Source organism: Balaenoptera acutorostrata, chromosome 16 (assembly GCF_949987535.1).
Source record: "Balaenoptera acutorostrata chromosome 16, mBalAcu1.1, whole genome shotgun sequence".
NCBI classification, from domain to species: Eukaryota; Metazoa; Chordata; class Mammalia; order Artiodactyla; family Balaenopteridae; genus Balaenoptera; species Balaenoptera acutorostrata.
In genome coordinates this window covers 28,319,480-28,336,211 of record NC_080079.1, presented here as the reverse complement: position 1 = coordinate 28,336,211, position 16,732 = coordinate 28,319,480, and the positions used below count along the sequence as shown (strand labels likewise).

The following is a 16,732-nucleotide window of genomic DNA, read 5'->3' as shown; positions in this document are numbered from 1 at the left end:
GGAGCTAGCCCCCTTGGAGGATGCAACACCTCAAGGACAGTGGAAAAGTGTTTCAACATTCTCAGTCCTAATTCTGAAAATAGCATTAAGATATCCAGAGTGGGTGGACAAGGCATTCATGCAAAAATACTATGTGCCTACCATGAATAAATAATGGTTATTAATAATGGGTTGTTAATAGAGATAATCAGAATTAACCTTTACTGAACAGCTACTATATACTGGACACCATTATAAGCACTTTTTTTCATTTATTGTGATAAAGAATACATAACATTTACCATTTTAACCTTTTTTTTTTTTTTGACTGTGCCATGCTGCTTATGGGATCTTAGTTCCCTCACCAGGAATCGAAACCGCACCCTCGGCAGTGAAAGTGTGGAGTCTTAACCACTGGACCACCACGGAATTCCCTAACCATTTTTTTTTTAAATTTAATTTTATTTATTTATTTATGGCTGTGTTGGGTCTTCGTTTCTGTGCGAGGGCTTTCTCCAGTTGCGGCAAGTGGGGGCCACTCCTCACCGCAGTGCGCGGGCCTCTCACCATCGCGGCCTCTCTTGCTGCGGAGCACAGGCTCCAGACGCGCAGGCTCAGCAACCGTGGCTCACGGGCCTAGTCACTCCACGGCATGTGGGATCTTCCCAGACCAGGGCTCGAACCCATGTCCCCTGCATTGGTAGGCAGACTCCCAACCACTGCGCCACCAGGGAAGCCCCCTAACCATTTTTAAGTGTACAGTTCTGTAGCATGAAGTATATTCACATTGTTGTGCAACCATCACCACCATCCATCTCTAAACTTTTTCATCTTTCCAAACTGAAACTATACCCATTAAACACTAACTCTCCAATCTCCCCTCTTTGCAGCCCTTGGTAACCATCATTTTACTGTCTGTCTTTATGAATTTGACTATCGTAGGTGCCTCGTATAAGTGGAATTATACAGTAATTGTCCTTCTGTGACCTGTTTATTTTACTTAGCATAATGTCTTCAAGGTTAATCCATGTTGTAGCACATGTCAGAAATTTCCTTCCTATTTAAGCCCGAATAACATTCCATTGTATGTATATATATATCACATTTTGTTTATCAATTCATCGATTAATCAACACTTTAGTCACTTTCACCTTTTGGCTAGTAATAAGAACTTTATATTTATTAACTGATTTAATACAAGCGGATGAGATAGGTACTATTATTATCCCCACTTTACAAATGAGGAATCCGAGACATGGAGAAGCTAAACAACTTCCCAAACAGTAACAGAGCTAAGATTCAAACCCAGACAGTTTGGCTTCAGAGCCCACATTCCTAACCACTCTGCTATACTGCCTTTTGAGACCAAGAGACAGAGCCCTGTTCTATCGATGCTTCCAATCTAGAGAGAAAACATCTATACAATAAATCATGTCAATGCAAAGTCATAAAGACTATAGCGGAGCTATAGTGCATATAACAGTTGAGCAAGGAGCAACCAGGTCTCTTTAGGGATGTCAGGGAAATTTTTTCTAGGAGGACAAGATAGCAGTACGAATTGGGATTCACAAAAGCCCAGAAGCATGAGTGAGGCTGATGTGTTCAAAGAATGGCCAGTACCATCGTTCTGAATGGGTGGATGTAAGATGTTTGGGGAGGAACAGCGTGATGGCCTCGCACAGGTAGAGAGGGATCAGATCATGGAGTAGCTGGTATGGTATGCCAGAGAGTTTAGGGCTTTAAAGTTGGTTTATTTGGTAATTCTGTTGTTGATGATGATGTTTTTGTTTTGCCTTGTTTCCCTGTAATGAATTTGGGAGTGGCATGCTCAGATTTGCTTGTTAGAAAGATCATTCAGGCTGCAGTGTGGAAGATGGAATGAAGAAGGGCAAACTGAAGTCAGAGAGATCAGTTTGGAAGCTGTTGCAAGAGACTTTGCAAAGGATGATTAAGACCTGTACTGGGGTGCAGCAGGAGGGATGGAAAGGATTTTTGAGTATTCAAAATATGCATTTTTTAAATTCTACAAACCAATAAGAAAAACACAGGAGCTTATAAAATGGGTGAAATATAGAAATAGGCAATTAACAAAAGAAGAATCCAAATGACCCACTCCCAAATGTATGAAGAGATACCCAATTAAGGGAATGCAAAATAAAACAGTGAGAAACCATTTTCACCCTTCAGATTAGCAAACAATATCAAATATTTGAGCAGACATGAGGAGAACAGTGCTCTCATATATTTCTAGTGGGACTGCAAATTAACTCAGCCATTCATGGAAAGCAATTTGGCAGCATACAATAAACTTGATAATGCAAATACCCTATGACCCAGCAATTTCCCTTCTGATTATATAACCCATAGAAATTCTTGCACATGGGTGAAAAGAAACATGTACAGAGATGTCTGTGACACTATTGTTTGTAATGGACAAATAAAATGTGACATATGAACTGCATACATAAATAAAATGTACATGTGTGCATATTTTTTAAAAAACATATACAAAATAATCCTCTATATTCCTTATGATGAGCTATACATGTACGTAAAAACTGAGGAATCTGAGGCTTGTGGACTTGAAAAACCACAGGAGTAGGGGAGAAGGGAATTAAACTGGAGTGTCAATAAAAAGAGACTTAGCTACGCCTGTAATGTTTTATTATAAAAATAAAGAAAACCAGAAAAGAGAAGTAACTGGTTAAAATTTTAACAGTCAGTTGTGAGTTCAGAATGGTGAATATGTGTTTGTAATATTATTCTTTGTATTGTCTATATCTTTTACATTTCTAAAAAGAATCAAATATGGGTGGATGGGTAGGTGTGTATATGTGTTTTTAAGAGAAAAGAAAGGATACAAGTGATATTTAACAAAACCATTGACTTGATGACATAACAGGTGGGGGTTGAGGGTGAAGGAGGGGAGAGATTAGTAAGACTCACAGGTTTCTGGTTGGAGTGACAGGTGAGAGAAGATGATGATACCACTCACTGAGATAAGAAATACAGGAGGAGAGAACATCAAATCTGGAGGTCAGGGAGGGAAGATAATTCGTTCTATTTAAGACACGTTGAGTTTGAGAACCCAACAACAAATGTTTGTACTACCAAATCCCTGGTCAGGCAACATAACTTAATAGGCTCCACGCTGCCTGAAAGGGGCAGGTAGGAATAGGGGTGTCAGTGGCAAGGTTCCACAGAAGGGAGATGAAGGAGAAATGAGCAGATGCTAACAGAAATAATGGAACGTATCTGGCGAAGTCTTCATGGAAAGCAATTAATGTAACACAGTCTAACTTTTCATCAAAAACCATTGACCTTTTATGATAGATAGACAGATAGATAGATAGAGATAGACATATGTGTTTCTTTGGAAAAGTAATATATGCACCTGGTAAAATATAAATTTCACAAATAGGGGAAATCCTCTCTCCAGAGGCAACTGCTGTTATGAGCTTATTTACCTATGCTCAAGTTAGACACTTAAAAGGACCAATGGCTGATGTCTATCAAAATATAAAATGTATATGTCCTTTGACCCAGCAATTCCCTTCCCAATGTATCTTAGAGATATGCTTCTATGTTCACAAAGGTGGATGTATAAAGGTATTTGTTGCATCATTATCAGTAACATAAGGCTGAAAGGGAACTAACTAGGCCAGCAGTGGGGGACTAGTCAAGTAAATTATGGCAGATCCATACAGTAGAATACTATGTTGCATTAGGAAGTTATTTGGAAAGCACAGCATCCTTCCAGAGATAGTCTTGGCATATACACGCAAATAACCCCTTTTATTTATACAAGCAATAACATAATATATGTATACACTGTAGCATACACTGTTCTGCAACCTAATTTTTCACTTAACATATTTTAGAGATTATTCCATACCAGTTTATATTGTTTACAAGTGTTGAGAGTTCAGCTAAATTACTCCATATATTGCTGCCTTGGCATCCATTTTGTGTGGCCAAGCAGCCTGCGGGGTCCTTGAACTGACCTGATTCGTGTACTTATATTGTCTACCTAGCCCCTGTAGACATAAATGTGAGACCCCTCTTTGTAATTCTTGAAGCCAGAAATCTAGAATTTTGTGGGAAATCTCTTGATTTTTAAATGTTACCCCACATCTTTAAAAAAAACCAAAACCTCTTTGGGAGCTAAAAGAAGGAGATGAAGGATGGCTCTTCAGGAGGCCGTCTTACCATGCCTCGCATAGAGGGTTCAGTATTTTGGTGCCGTGGAAGTTTACAGCTTAAGGACAGTGGTGGTAGAATGACTCTGAAGAGGCAGGTCTGAGCCCGATAAAGAAAGGTTTTATGGGTCATGATAGGTGTGATGAATTCTGGGAAGAGCATTGCAAAGGTGTGAGATCAGATGTACTATCCTCAACAGACTCTCTTCTTTCCAGGGTGGTGGGGTTTTATGTGAGGGGCAAGTTGGTCAAGGGATATAAGGTCTTTCCACCTCTTTTGTATCATTCTCCCTTCTCTCCCATTTCTCCCTCGCAGTCTCAAGATTACTGAGGACAAGGAGGGATCTGATAGGACCACTTCAGCCGCTCCTCCCCATCTTGAAGCTGTTACAGCCCGGGAGGGGTAAAGGAAAGCTTCTTTGGAGAGACAGTCTGCCTCTCTCTACAATCCTCCCCCACTCCTGGAGGGTATGGTCTTAAAAGGGCATAAGGAGAGCCGGAGTTATGTCTCTCCACCAGCAGGAGTGACCAAAGAAAGCCCACCTTTTGCCCCCCAAGCAGCTTCTGCTGTTCATTGCCACCAATACACAGAAGTGTGAAATATGAATACAGATTACAGCAACAACTTTCAAATGTTTATGCCACCACCTACAGTAGGGCCACAGGAATACCTTTTACATCACTGCCATATAAAATATATATGTACAACTGAATAAGTAAAAGTCTTGCAAAACACATACTCATACACTGTATGCAGTGCATCAATACTCTCTATTCCATTGTCTCTCTTTCTTTTTTCTTTTCATGTGGTCTGTGACCCATTACACCAATTTCAAAACCTAATGGGTTGTTAACCCAGTGTGAAAAACACCTGATTCCAGGCTGGAATTCCCAAAACCAATATTTCCCAAAGAGTCTTTTATATTTCAGATGTATGGGTAATATCTATACCTACCACCAATAGAAAACAAGAGGTCTCTAGAAGAAACATGGAGACTTTTTTCTAGATATTATTCAGTTATTTGTTAGTTTTGAGAGTTAGCTTCCATTTGAAAAGATATCCCTTTCCAAGTGATACTGATTTTCCACTTGTGGAAATGATTTTTTCTTCTAAAATAAATGTATTTAAGTTTAAAAAGTGATTTACAGAAAAATATTAATTAACTATTAATATAGGAAACATTCAGGTATGTCAAAATTTACAAATATGTTACTCGTGTCCTAAAGTGTGGGAAACTCTATCTTGCACCATTCCATAATGAAATAACAAGAAACTTACTTTCCTTAACATTAGAGCTGCTTCTGCACAGTTTTACTAATTACTCCCAGGAAGTTTAGGTTTCATGACATGACATTATGTTATATTACATTTGGCTTTTCCCCAGCAGCCCCTAAGACCCAAGCTAGTGCTTTTTCCAAGCACTTGTTAGGCAGTTTTGAGTTCAGCATCCATTCGCAAAGTGATTTGTGCAGATCTTGAGATGCTGGAGCTCGCCTTCCTTCCTCCAGATCATCACGTGGTCTTTCTCTGTCAGGCTTTCAAGTTAATTATTTCCTGTTTTTCTGAGTCTGTTCCTTATCCCCTTTCCCAGGTCACCCTCTACCCTCCCCTCCACACACACATTCTTGGCCACCATCAAGGCAGCTCTGCAGCAAACCCATCATTGTCTCTCGCCTGCCGTGGAGCACCCTCCAACAAGAGCCTTGGGCTTTATTCCAGAGTGCAGCAATCTCAGAGCAAAAGTATGTCATTACTGTTGAATCAAAAGGTAGAATTCCCTGCTTATTAGTAACATTCTGCGCAACTTACTGACCTTTTGTTCTCTTAGCCCCTGCCTGCTAAGGTACAGCTTGAGCCAATCTCCCTAAGTTGTTTTCTCTCTCTGTGACTGCTTGGATCTCTGGCATCAGCTATATTGTCACTCCTCTCAGGACTCCCACGTTGGGTTTGAGGCTCCCAGCAGATTTGATCTGTCGTGCATGTAACATTGTTTCTGCGGCTGCCCCATCCCTTCCCATCAAGGCCAGAGTCTGTGCTTCTCCTATTGCCTTTAACAGCTCAGGGTGCTAAACTGAGCTGAGGGGTACCCCATAGAAGCCTCAGGCCAGAAGCCACTCCATTCCTGTGATCTTTGCTTCCTCATCCCATGCCCAGAAATCTTTTCCAACTAGCCTTTTATGGTCATCCGGCATTCATTTCTCTAAATTACTTTTCCAATCCTGGCTGAAGTTTTGTCTTAAGTCTCTAATTCAGTTTTGTCTACTTTATTCATCATCTTCTTCCCCCAGCCCCACCCCAGTTTTTCTCTCCCCTGGTCTCCTCACGTGCAAATACCTGGTTCTTTAACATCTTTCACCTAGTGTACAGATTCCAGGCCATCTATTTCCAGCCCACTACAAAGTAATGTGTAAAAATCCCTTACATTAACCATGTGTGTGCACACAGTGTATGTACGCGTGTGTGTATACACATACACAAACACACACACACACAAATTCAAAGTGAGAGAAGGGATATAAACACATAATAGACCGACCAGCACTATTTGGTGGGAGGCGGGGTGGGGGGGGCGGGAAGAGCCTTAGAGGCTCCCTGCAGTTCCGGTTGGTATGTTGAGCATATTTCACCCTGCAACCCAAATCTGTATCATTCTCAAACACAGTTTAAACAAAGAAGAGCCTTAATGCTTATTGAGGATTTGGATAACTACTTCACTGTTAGGAAGAGATTTTTTAAATTGTGTTTTCATTATGACTCCATCTCCATTTATTGATCAAGGGATTTCTTGCCTCACTTAACTCCATAATCTGTTGCTCAGATTAAGAAAGTCCGAAAACTATTGTTTGGTAGCATGAGTATAGACTTTAAAGCGACACCTTGGAAGCTGGATGATTCAAATACTATAATCCAAGAAAAGCAACTAATTGATTATGCAGAACATGTTTTTATGCATCTCTTTTTTATGATCCAAGCATGCAATGAAATGAATCAGATTAAATGTTTTGTAGATGTGCTGTTATAGAAACAGGAGCTTGCTAGTGTAGTAACATCCAACAGAACACAATAAGACAAGAGATTGGAAATAATATGTGTGAAACGCCCTTAATAAACAAACATATAAGTCACTATTCATTCAACACATTTTGAGCATTTATTAAATTCTTTTTTTATCTAAGAAACAATGCTAGATACAGTAACTTCTCAAGTATTAGGAGCAGAAAAATGCCCCTTATTTCAGTATTTCCTTTGTTGCATCCCTGCTACCTAGTATATACCTATGGATATATACTTTGGGGATGAATGAGAGACCTGTACGTTCAGTTTACCTTCTATCCTCCACTTTGCCACCCTGTTAGCCACTTTGTTCCTCATTAATTCTTCCTCCTGAAGGCTAACGGGGAAGGGAAGGAGGTGAGCTTGAGGCCAGTCAGGCATGCTTAGCTAGCAAAGCAGTTAAATCTTGAGTACAATAAAATACCCGTCTAAATTCCGTGTCATTTAAGATTTTGTTCCATCCAACTGATTGAACAGGCCTGACAGTTAAGGCTTGAACAACCTTGAGACTGATATTTTGGTTAATAGTTATTATAATATCTGATCTGTCTCTGGAAGATTTTGTAGTAAGTTAAAGTGTAAGAGTCTGTCTAAAGAACAGGGGAAGGGAACACTAATTTGCCCAGTACTTATTACATGAGAGACTCTGAGCTGTGCACTTTGCATTGCTTACCATTTTTATGGTTTACAATTGCCCAGAAAAGTAGAATGCCCATTTTATACATGTGGAAACAAGCTAAGAGATACTCTGACCAGCCTCTCAGTTTGTAGGGAAAACGCTAACAGCCTCCAAAGCACAAGCCCTTTGCAAAGGAGGATTGGAGGCTGCTGGCAGTTTTCACTAAACTATGCTCTCCACACTTAACATGGGTAATTGAAAGCTGAGCCTATGTTCCTTTCAGATATCTCCCAGGAATCTGGCTGCAGAGGTTTTATGGATAACTCATTTCAGCAACTGAGAAACAAAATGCGTTTGTGGAATAAAAATAGTCTTTATTTCAATGAGGTGTTTTTTCTTCTTTAAAAGAAAGAGAAAAAGGAGCCACCCCCAGCACTTAGCAAGAACCCTCACAGAATGAACAAGTCTTCAGATTGGGCTGTGCAGACTACCGAGGAAATGGTGACAGCATCAGGGCACTTTGGCCTAAGATGTTAAAGAGAAGATGTAATGAACAGCTGGGGATTTCTGAGGCACAACTGTGTGACACTGGAAGCCCAAATGTTGGCCATCTTCATTGAGGACAGCTACCGAGCTCGGGGTTTGCCTCCCCCCTCGCCCTCTTCAAGATGGGTGTCGCCAGCTGCCGCAGCGCGCTCTGCTACCCTCGACTGCCAGCGCCTGCCCGCCCCCACGCGCCCGCCGAAGCCGACGCGGCCCGGAGGCCGCGGCGCCCCCACACATTCCCCGCCCCCCGCGTCCCCGTCCCCATCTCCGTCCCCGTCCCTGTGCACGTGACGGGGGGCAGTCTTCCTTCTCTCCTCCCCCTCCCCGAAACCCCGCCTTTCCCTGAGAGGCTGCGGCTTTCTATTGCGCCACGACAGGAATGACCACCGTGCCAGCCAATCAAAACGCGACGCTTCAAGTAAGACCCGCCCCCTGTTGGTCCTCAGGTTCCTTCCCGCTCACACCGGAGTCACTTCCGAAGAGAGAGAACCGCCATGAAGAGAGAAGGGGGTGCCGCCCACCTCTGCTCCGACAGCCTCCCCGAGTCCCAGCAGCAAGACGGCAACCACGCACCCAACTTCTCCAGCCACAGCACATGCCGCCGTCGCCAGCGGCGCCGACATGACAAGGCGCTGCATGCCCGCTAGGCCAGGTTTCCCCTCATCCCCAGCCCCGGGGTCGTCGCCCCCGCGCTGCCATCTGAGACCCGGTAGTACCGCCCCTGCTGCAGCGGGAAAGAGAACAGAGAGTCCTGGGGACAGGTACCGTGCAGAGGGCTTGAGAAGGGGCCGGGTCGCGGGGGCAAGGGTATGAGGGAGGATTGCGGACGGCCGCTCTTCCAGTTCCCGCCATCCTCCGCGAGCTCAGGCCTCCGCGTCCGGGGCCTGGCAAACCACCGTCCCGCCTCCGCGCGGGGCCTGCTGGGAGCTGGAGTCTCCTTTTCTGTAGTTGGGACGCTGTTCTTGGTCTAGTGACCACAGCCTGGATGGCTACGGACCACCCGCCTTAGGTAGAACGTGATTTTTGTCCTTTACTTTAGCTGGACCCGGGGCCCTGGCTGCTAAATGCATATTTAAGTGGTTTTCTGTACGCTGTCAGTTTTACTGATTCTAGTGGTTGAATAGTATAAGCCTTTTCTGTATTGTGGGTGAAATTATGTAAGATGTGATGAGGGAAACCCTTCCACGAATTGCTTTAAAGTCCACTATGCACGATAAGTCTTAATTTAAAAAACATGCAGATTTGGAATGTGATATGTTTTCTCCTTCAGTAACTTTACGCCTCTCCAAGAGGCCAGGTTTTTTTGTAAAGATTTTGTGGGAGCTATGTAATGAGATGGGGAGTTTAATCAAATGAAATCCTCTGACAATAAAACATGTTTAAATTCTCTACGCACTTGGTACTGTCTTTTTTATTTTAAGTTTAAAAGCTTGTAACATAAGTTTAACAGTAAATTTATCTTCTAATATTGTGGTACAGGTCCACAACCCCTTATCTTAATTCAGAAAGCTATGAAAATCGAAAGTTTTCAATAAGTTTGGCACCACATCTAACTTGGCAGCCAAACCTGACCAGAACTAATGGAAGGCTATAGATGGTCTTTATCTCATTAGGTGTGAGTGTTCGTAAGTTTTGCTGGAGAAATATTAATGTGTTTGCTTACAGGGTGCAGTCTCAGACCCCACTGGGGGCTTTACATAATGCATCCAAAAAAAAAATTTAGAATTCTAAAACACATTTGGCCCCAAAAGTTTCAGATAAGGGTTTGTGTGCTGTTACAAATAATTTTTTAATTAGTTATAATTAGTTTAATTAGTTATAAATAAGTAATGGACCTTTCTGTGCATGTGAACTTAGGGGACTGTTCTTTCTTGAAAGTCACATTCATGGTTATTTTACAGGTTTCTTGTATGTTTTACCCAAAGCCATTTTTCTCTCAGGTGTATTAACCAAAAAGATGTAATACTTTACGGAAGAGATACAGAGTTACTTTTAGTAATTAACATAAAAACATTCAGTATTGTTTTGAGTTAATTAGCTGCTTTTTAGTCCTTTCTCATCTCTCTTTACTCAACCAGTAACTGAAGGCATCATCCTTCTCCCCTTTGCAGACCTCTAGTATTTCTTTTACCCTCTGATATAATTTATTTTATGAAAAAAATGCATACGTTCCCACTCATTCATTTCATAGCTGCTTAGTTTTTCTACCAGCATCTCAAACATTGTGGACTCTCAGTAAACCATTAAGAATGGGCATTGCTATTCTAATGTGGCAAGTAAAGAGTACAAGATGTAGAAGAAGCATAACCTTCAAAGGACTTGGATTGTTCAAGTTTCCTCTGAGCATTCCAAGCTCATAGTGGACAAATATTTAGGGAAACTCATCTACTGCTTATTTTCTTTCAGCTAAAATGAATACATTTTAGCAAAATTTGCCAGAAAGGTGATTTGTTGCTCAACATACAATAACATCCCTCTATGCAGTTGACAACTCTAAACACATGAACAAATCAGAATACAAATTATGGTAATATGGTCCTACTTCACTTTGTGTTCATTGTAGGATGCAGAAACCCTTAAAAATTAAAACAGTTTGGTTTTTGTTATTCTTGTTAACTTTCTCCTTTTTCTCTGTTTTGTGTTTTTCCTAGGCAACGCATTATTTTCATAAATATCTTAAGAATTCTTAGTAAAAAATTAAGATTTTGAAACACTATGCATTCCAGTTTTTGCTGTTACTTAGATTAACATCTAACTGTAGTGTATAAAGAGTATAGTATAAGGTTAGAACGTGATCCTTTCTTCCTTTTGCCCAGTACACTCTTCATCTGCCTCTCCAGACCAGCAAAAGCACCCATATTTGCCATTCTACCATCTGCTCTTGTTATGAGTCTGTTCAGGTTTTACTTAGTTTTTATAATCTCCATTATTTGTTCAGCAAACATCTATTGAGCATTATTTTGTACCTGGCACTGGAGATATCAAGGAATAGGATCAGATCCCCTCAAGTTCTTTTCTTCTCCCACACAGCAGCAAGCTTTTCAGTCCTAGGAAATACTCTACCAATTCCTTAGATCCACACTCCAGTCTTATCATTTTAGTACTATAGAGTATATAAACCTCAATACTGCTTTTATAAATTTACTCCTACAGGAAGTGCTGAATTTAATTTTTAAAATTTTTTATAATCAGCTTAGCAAAGCATTATTGTCATTGTCAGAACTTGATTAAACCAGATAGTGAAATTCAGCCTATAGTCTATAAATCTACTAATATTCTCCACTTAATCTGAATTATTGAAGTTTTAATATTTGCTAATGTGATCCCATATTAGTTATGCTTTTATTTTCAGGAAGCAGTCAATTATAGATTTCTTCAAACCAGCTTCAAAACAAGGTATGTATACTGTTAATGCATCTTTTGTGGGATCTTTTGGGGAGGAAGATGGAGTCAATTTTTAAATCTACTCTAAACTCTTATGAATTTGATTAAACATGGTATTCAAAATAGAAAATATAAAGAAGATGCAGTATTGTTTACAAAGATAAGTTCTAAACATCATGAAGAAACTTTTTGCTGTTACGCTTTCTTAATTGAAAATATTCCAGTCAATAATGTTCATAATGTATACTATTTCGATTCTGTATTAAAGTAACTTATTTCATAAGTGGAGCTATAGGGAGCTTACATGATGTAACAAAAAGGGAGCTTTGTGAAAGTAAGGCTATTAAATCATGTCTTAATTTCCACCCCCAATAATATGTGTATCATTTAATTATCAATTTGAAAACTTTTGTGATAGCTTAATATTTTAAGTATAATAATTTATAATAAATATACAAATGTAATAGTTTGTGCTATTTTTAATAACATACAATGTGTATGTGTTTTAATTGGCTATTTAGATAGACATATGTTGGATTCTCCACAAAAATCGAACATCAAATATGGAGAAAGTGGATTGTCCATCAGTGGGACAGAGCAGTTTGAAAGGAAACTATCCTCACCAAAAAGATCTAAACCCAAAAGGGTGCCATCAGAAAAGAGCCCCGTCTTAGAGGCATTCATGAAAGGTGTTAAAGAGCACCATAGAGATCATGGTGTACATGAGTCACGTCAGCCTTGTGTGTCACTGGCCACCAAATGTCCAAAGGCAGTTACAAAATACGTTCCTCCTTCATATCTCTTGTCAAAAGAGACGAAGAAAAAACATCAGTCTCCAGAGGGAAGGAAGTCACATTTCATTCATGAAAATAGCAGGGAGAAGAATGATGGAGATCGAGGCAAAATCAGTGCAGATTCTAAAAAGCAGGCCGCGGTGACAGAAGCTGACATCTTCAAGAACAGCTCCAGAAGCCTTAGCAGCAGGAGCAGCCTATCCAGGCACCACCCAGGAGAAAGCCCACTGGGAGCTAAGTTCCAGTTGTCTCTAGCTTCTTACTGCAGAGAAAGAGAACTAAAGAGGTTGAGAAGGGAGCAAATGGAGCAGAGAATCAACTCAGAAAATTCTTTCTCAGCAGCAAGCACTCTTTCCTTAAAATCCTCTAGTATAGGAAGAAGATGCAAACCAAGGCAGGAACAGAGTAAACAGAATGATGTCACAGCCGGAAATAGTAATCTTTCAAACCTGGTATGTGCAATAAATGCTGAATTAGCTTGGCTACTATTTTATCGTATTTAGAATACTAAATCTAAAAATGTTTGATAATTGTTAAGAAACAATTTGGTACCTTTTGTTAAGGAAATACTGATACACAGTTTGTATAGAAGCTAGTTTCATTAAATTTCCTCCAACTGTCCGTCGAACTTAGTAAAGCATTGTTTTTTGCCCATAATTTTTTCAGACCAGGAGCAAAGATCTTTCTTAATCAGGAAAGTAAGCATTTTTTTTAAGACAAGTACAGTCATTTTTAAGTTAGGCTGCACTGAAGGGAGATTCTTAAGGGAATGGAAAATCTAAAACAACAGGAATGGTTTAGAACAGAGGTTCTCAAAATGTTCCTGTACTAGCAACATCAGCATCACCTAGGAACTTGTTAGAAATGCAGATTCTCAGGCCCCACTCCAAACCCAATGAACCAGAAACTGTGAAGTAGAGTCCAGCAATCTGCAATTAACAAGCCTTCCAGATTATTCTGCTGCACTTTAAAGTTTGAAAATCACTGGTTTAGGTTATATGTCTTAAGTAGTTGAGTATAGGTCTTAGAAAACTTAGAATATGATGAAAACTATCCAGATACATCTTAAGCTCATCAAACTTCTGTTTTGAGAATTAGCATAAAAGGTGTTCCTGTCCCCTGGAAAGTCAAGTTGTTAAGTACATCTGTATCAGAAAGCTTCTCTACATACAGAGCAACTAAAGGAAGATGAGATATCAAGAAAGTGCTATGTTGATAAGATACTATGAGATTTTAAAACCAGATGGACCAAAAATAAACCAAACTATGACATTCTAAGAGTGAATGGAGTTGTATTTTATACTGCTGGAAAATTATATTTGTAAACTCATGGGTTTGTTTGCAAGGAATTTGGTGCCTTTACCAGTGAGATTTGCTAATGATCAATAGAAGTTAGTAACATTTGGTCCATTTTCATAACATTTCAGTGTTTGGTGGTGTATCAGTACCTAAACAGAAGTGTTGAAGAGTGAGTTGTAGCCATTTGATAGGCAAATGTTAGGCTATTTCTTTATTAAAATAATAGTAGTACAGTGCTCTAATATTAATCTTGAGCTATTAATAAAAATTTCTAAATCTACATTATGAAAACTGACATTTTTACATATACAAATGTACTTCATTTTTATGAAGGGACTTAAGAATTTGAAATATTTTATTATAGAAGTTTGGGTTTACCTCCAAATTTCGTGCTTGCTTTATTCAGTCTAGAAATCTGTGTTTAAATATTATGAAGAAAAGTTCACATTCTTGACTGCTCCCAACTCCTAATTAATTTTTTCTCATTTTGCTAATAGGAAAATGGACCTCTCTCAAGAAAAAGATCCTCTTCTGATTCATGGGAACCTGCTTCAGGTAGAATCAAAATTAAATTTCAGAATTTTAAATAAATTTGCATCTTAATGGCACTGTTTTTTACTTAAATTTGTTTAAATATGCAGTTTCCTTCCTAGAGGTAAATTGCGTGTCTCAGATTAGTTAAAAGTTTGGTAATGTTATATTCAGAAGGAATAGTTCTTGAATTCAGTATGTGTAAACAGTGGTTTGTCTTGGCTCTTCTCTGCCTTCTTCGAGAGTTCCTAACAATGTGCTTCTCATATTGGTACTCAGTGTTCTATTTCTGAATCCTTGGCTACATTAAGAAGCATAATCTTAAATTCTTGGAATTGTGGACTGAGGTCTTGATATTATAGATGCTTTGTTTAAGTTTGAAACTGTTATCAGGGTCCAAAACTGTTTCTTAATATTTCAAATACAAAGGTCCCTTTTTAATATCAAATTCAAGGACACCTACATGATATTAATTTGTACTTTCAGTAACTGTTGATTGAGAAAATACATAATAACAAACAGCTACTGTTAATTCAGTAATTGTTAAAGTATTCTTTTTAACTAGAAGATAGAACAGTGTAAAATTCAGACACTGCAGAAATGTATAACATAGAAAATGAAAGGCCCCCGGAAATGCCAACTGTTCAGAACAGTCTGGTGTATCAAATTTCTTTTTCTGCTATAACTGCAGACTTTGAAAAATGGACTTTACAAATTTCCACAATCAGTAAGATACATTGGACATACTGATAATAGCCAACATTTATTGAGCACTTACTGTGCACCATGCTTTTAATCATTTGATTCACATCCTTATAAGGTGGTTACTTTTAGAGATGAAAAAACAGGTACAGAGAGACAGTTCTGACTCATTCTTCTTCAGGTTTCATGTAAAACTCTGTTTTTTATACATTGTAGAGGTGTACTGCATTTTGACCAAGTGATCTTGAGTCTTAAAATCCATCTGCAGCCAAGGCTGAAATCATATTTTACTGTTGTAGAAGGACCTTCTAGGATAAAAGAATAAATTTGAGGTTTTATGTGTTTTTTTTTAATTTTTAAAAATTTTACAGTATTGTTGGTTTTAGTGATCAAATTTTAGTGGATTTTGACATTATAGTACAAGAACAATAATTTCTCAGCCATGAGCCATGAGATTGCTCCTGTACTGTGTTACATATTTGTAAAACTAAATAAATAAATGATCACTTTGCACTGAGGTGTATGGAAAACAAAATGTCTTTAGGCTACCTCTGCTAGTATAAGGGACCACTGGTGGTGGTGTTGCCACCAAGCTGTTCAGCATTTTTTTCTCTGATAATGACTAAGATAAAAATTCTCTTCAGTTCATGGGTTTGCAGATTTCATCAGTGGTGACTAAAGTAGTTTCCCATATACTGTTTCCCGCATTCTTGAAGACTGCTTGAAAAGGATGCTTTCTACATATTTTCAGAGGCAGGTTTAAGATAATTGCCTTCACTTGCATTTTTATTTCTAATATGTTTGCATGTTTTCATAATCCTCATTAATAATTATGGTGTTGTAACCTTAGTAAACATACATTTATACTTCAGTTGAATATCAACAGAATATAAAGGGCATAAGGGGATTTTTCACTCTAGATAACATGAAGAATGTTTATCTTTATCTGATAGATAAATAATGAATAGATATGAATAATCCAAATATTATGTTATATTTATATTACTGCTAATTACACTTAACAGTTGTGGTGATATACATAGTCACACATTCATTAATCACACACAAGTTCAGGGATTTCAAAAATGTTGGTAGGGTAGGCATTTAGCTCTTTGGTCTTCCAGAGCCCTGTCCTTTGGCTGAATTCTGAGGACCAACTTAATCCCTCCCTAGTTTATTCCATAATTTATTAATAACCAATCCCCTATTGAGCATTTGGATCTTTCCTTTTTTTCTTTTTACAAATTCAGTCCCTATCTTATCTGAGTATTTTATATATTAATAGATATTTGAAGTGTTTTAAAACAAACATTCAGCCTACAGGTTGTACAAGAAGTATGAAAAGAATCATGAAATGTTTACAGTTACATTACTGCCCTAGAGAGCTTGCAAAAGGAGACCTGTAATACCAATTCACCCTCCTCTTAACACTAGATGTTAAAAGCTCTTAATAAGCCGATTTTTCGGGCTTCCCTGGTGGCGCAGTGGTTAAGAATCCGCCTGCCAATGCAGGGGACACGGGTTCGAGCCCTGGTCTGGGAAGACCCCACATGCTGCAGAGCAACTAAGCCCATGCGCCACAACTACTGAGCCTGCGCTCTAGAGCCCGCGAGCCACAACTACT

At 39.2% G+C, this 16,732-nt stretch overlaps 1 protein-coding gene across 4 annotated transcripts in view; it reads left to right on the top strand.

Moving 5' to 3' along the window:
* The first annotated feature begins 8,874 nt into the window (after positions 1 to 8,874).
* SLF2 (SMC5-SMC6 complex localization factor 2) overlaps positions 8,875 to 16,732 on the top strand; it is a 42,541-nt gene continuing 34,683 nt past the window's right edge. For 2 of the 4 annotated variants that reach the window (XM_007187331.3, XM_007187330.3), the window contains exons 1-4: positions 8,875 to 9,159; positions 11,751 to 11,794; positions 12,304 to 13,028; positions 14,373 to 14,430. In XM_007187331.3, the coding sequence (XP_007187393.2) occupies positions 9,020 to 9,159; positions 11,751 to 11,794; positions 12,304 to 13,028; positions 14,373 to 14,430 (967 nt within the window). In that variant the 5' untranslated portion in view covers positions 8,875 to 9,019. Of the gene's footprint in view, positions 9,160 to 11,750; positions 11,795 to 12,303; positions 13,029 to 14,372; positions 14,431 to 16,732 lie in introns of those variants that run through there. The other 2 variants (XM_007187333.2, XM_007187334.2) reach the window with 2 other exon arrangements.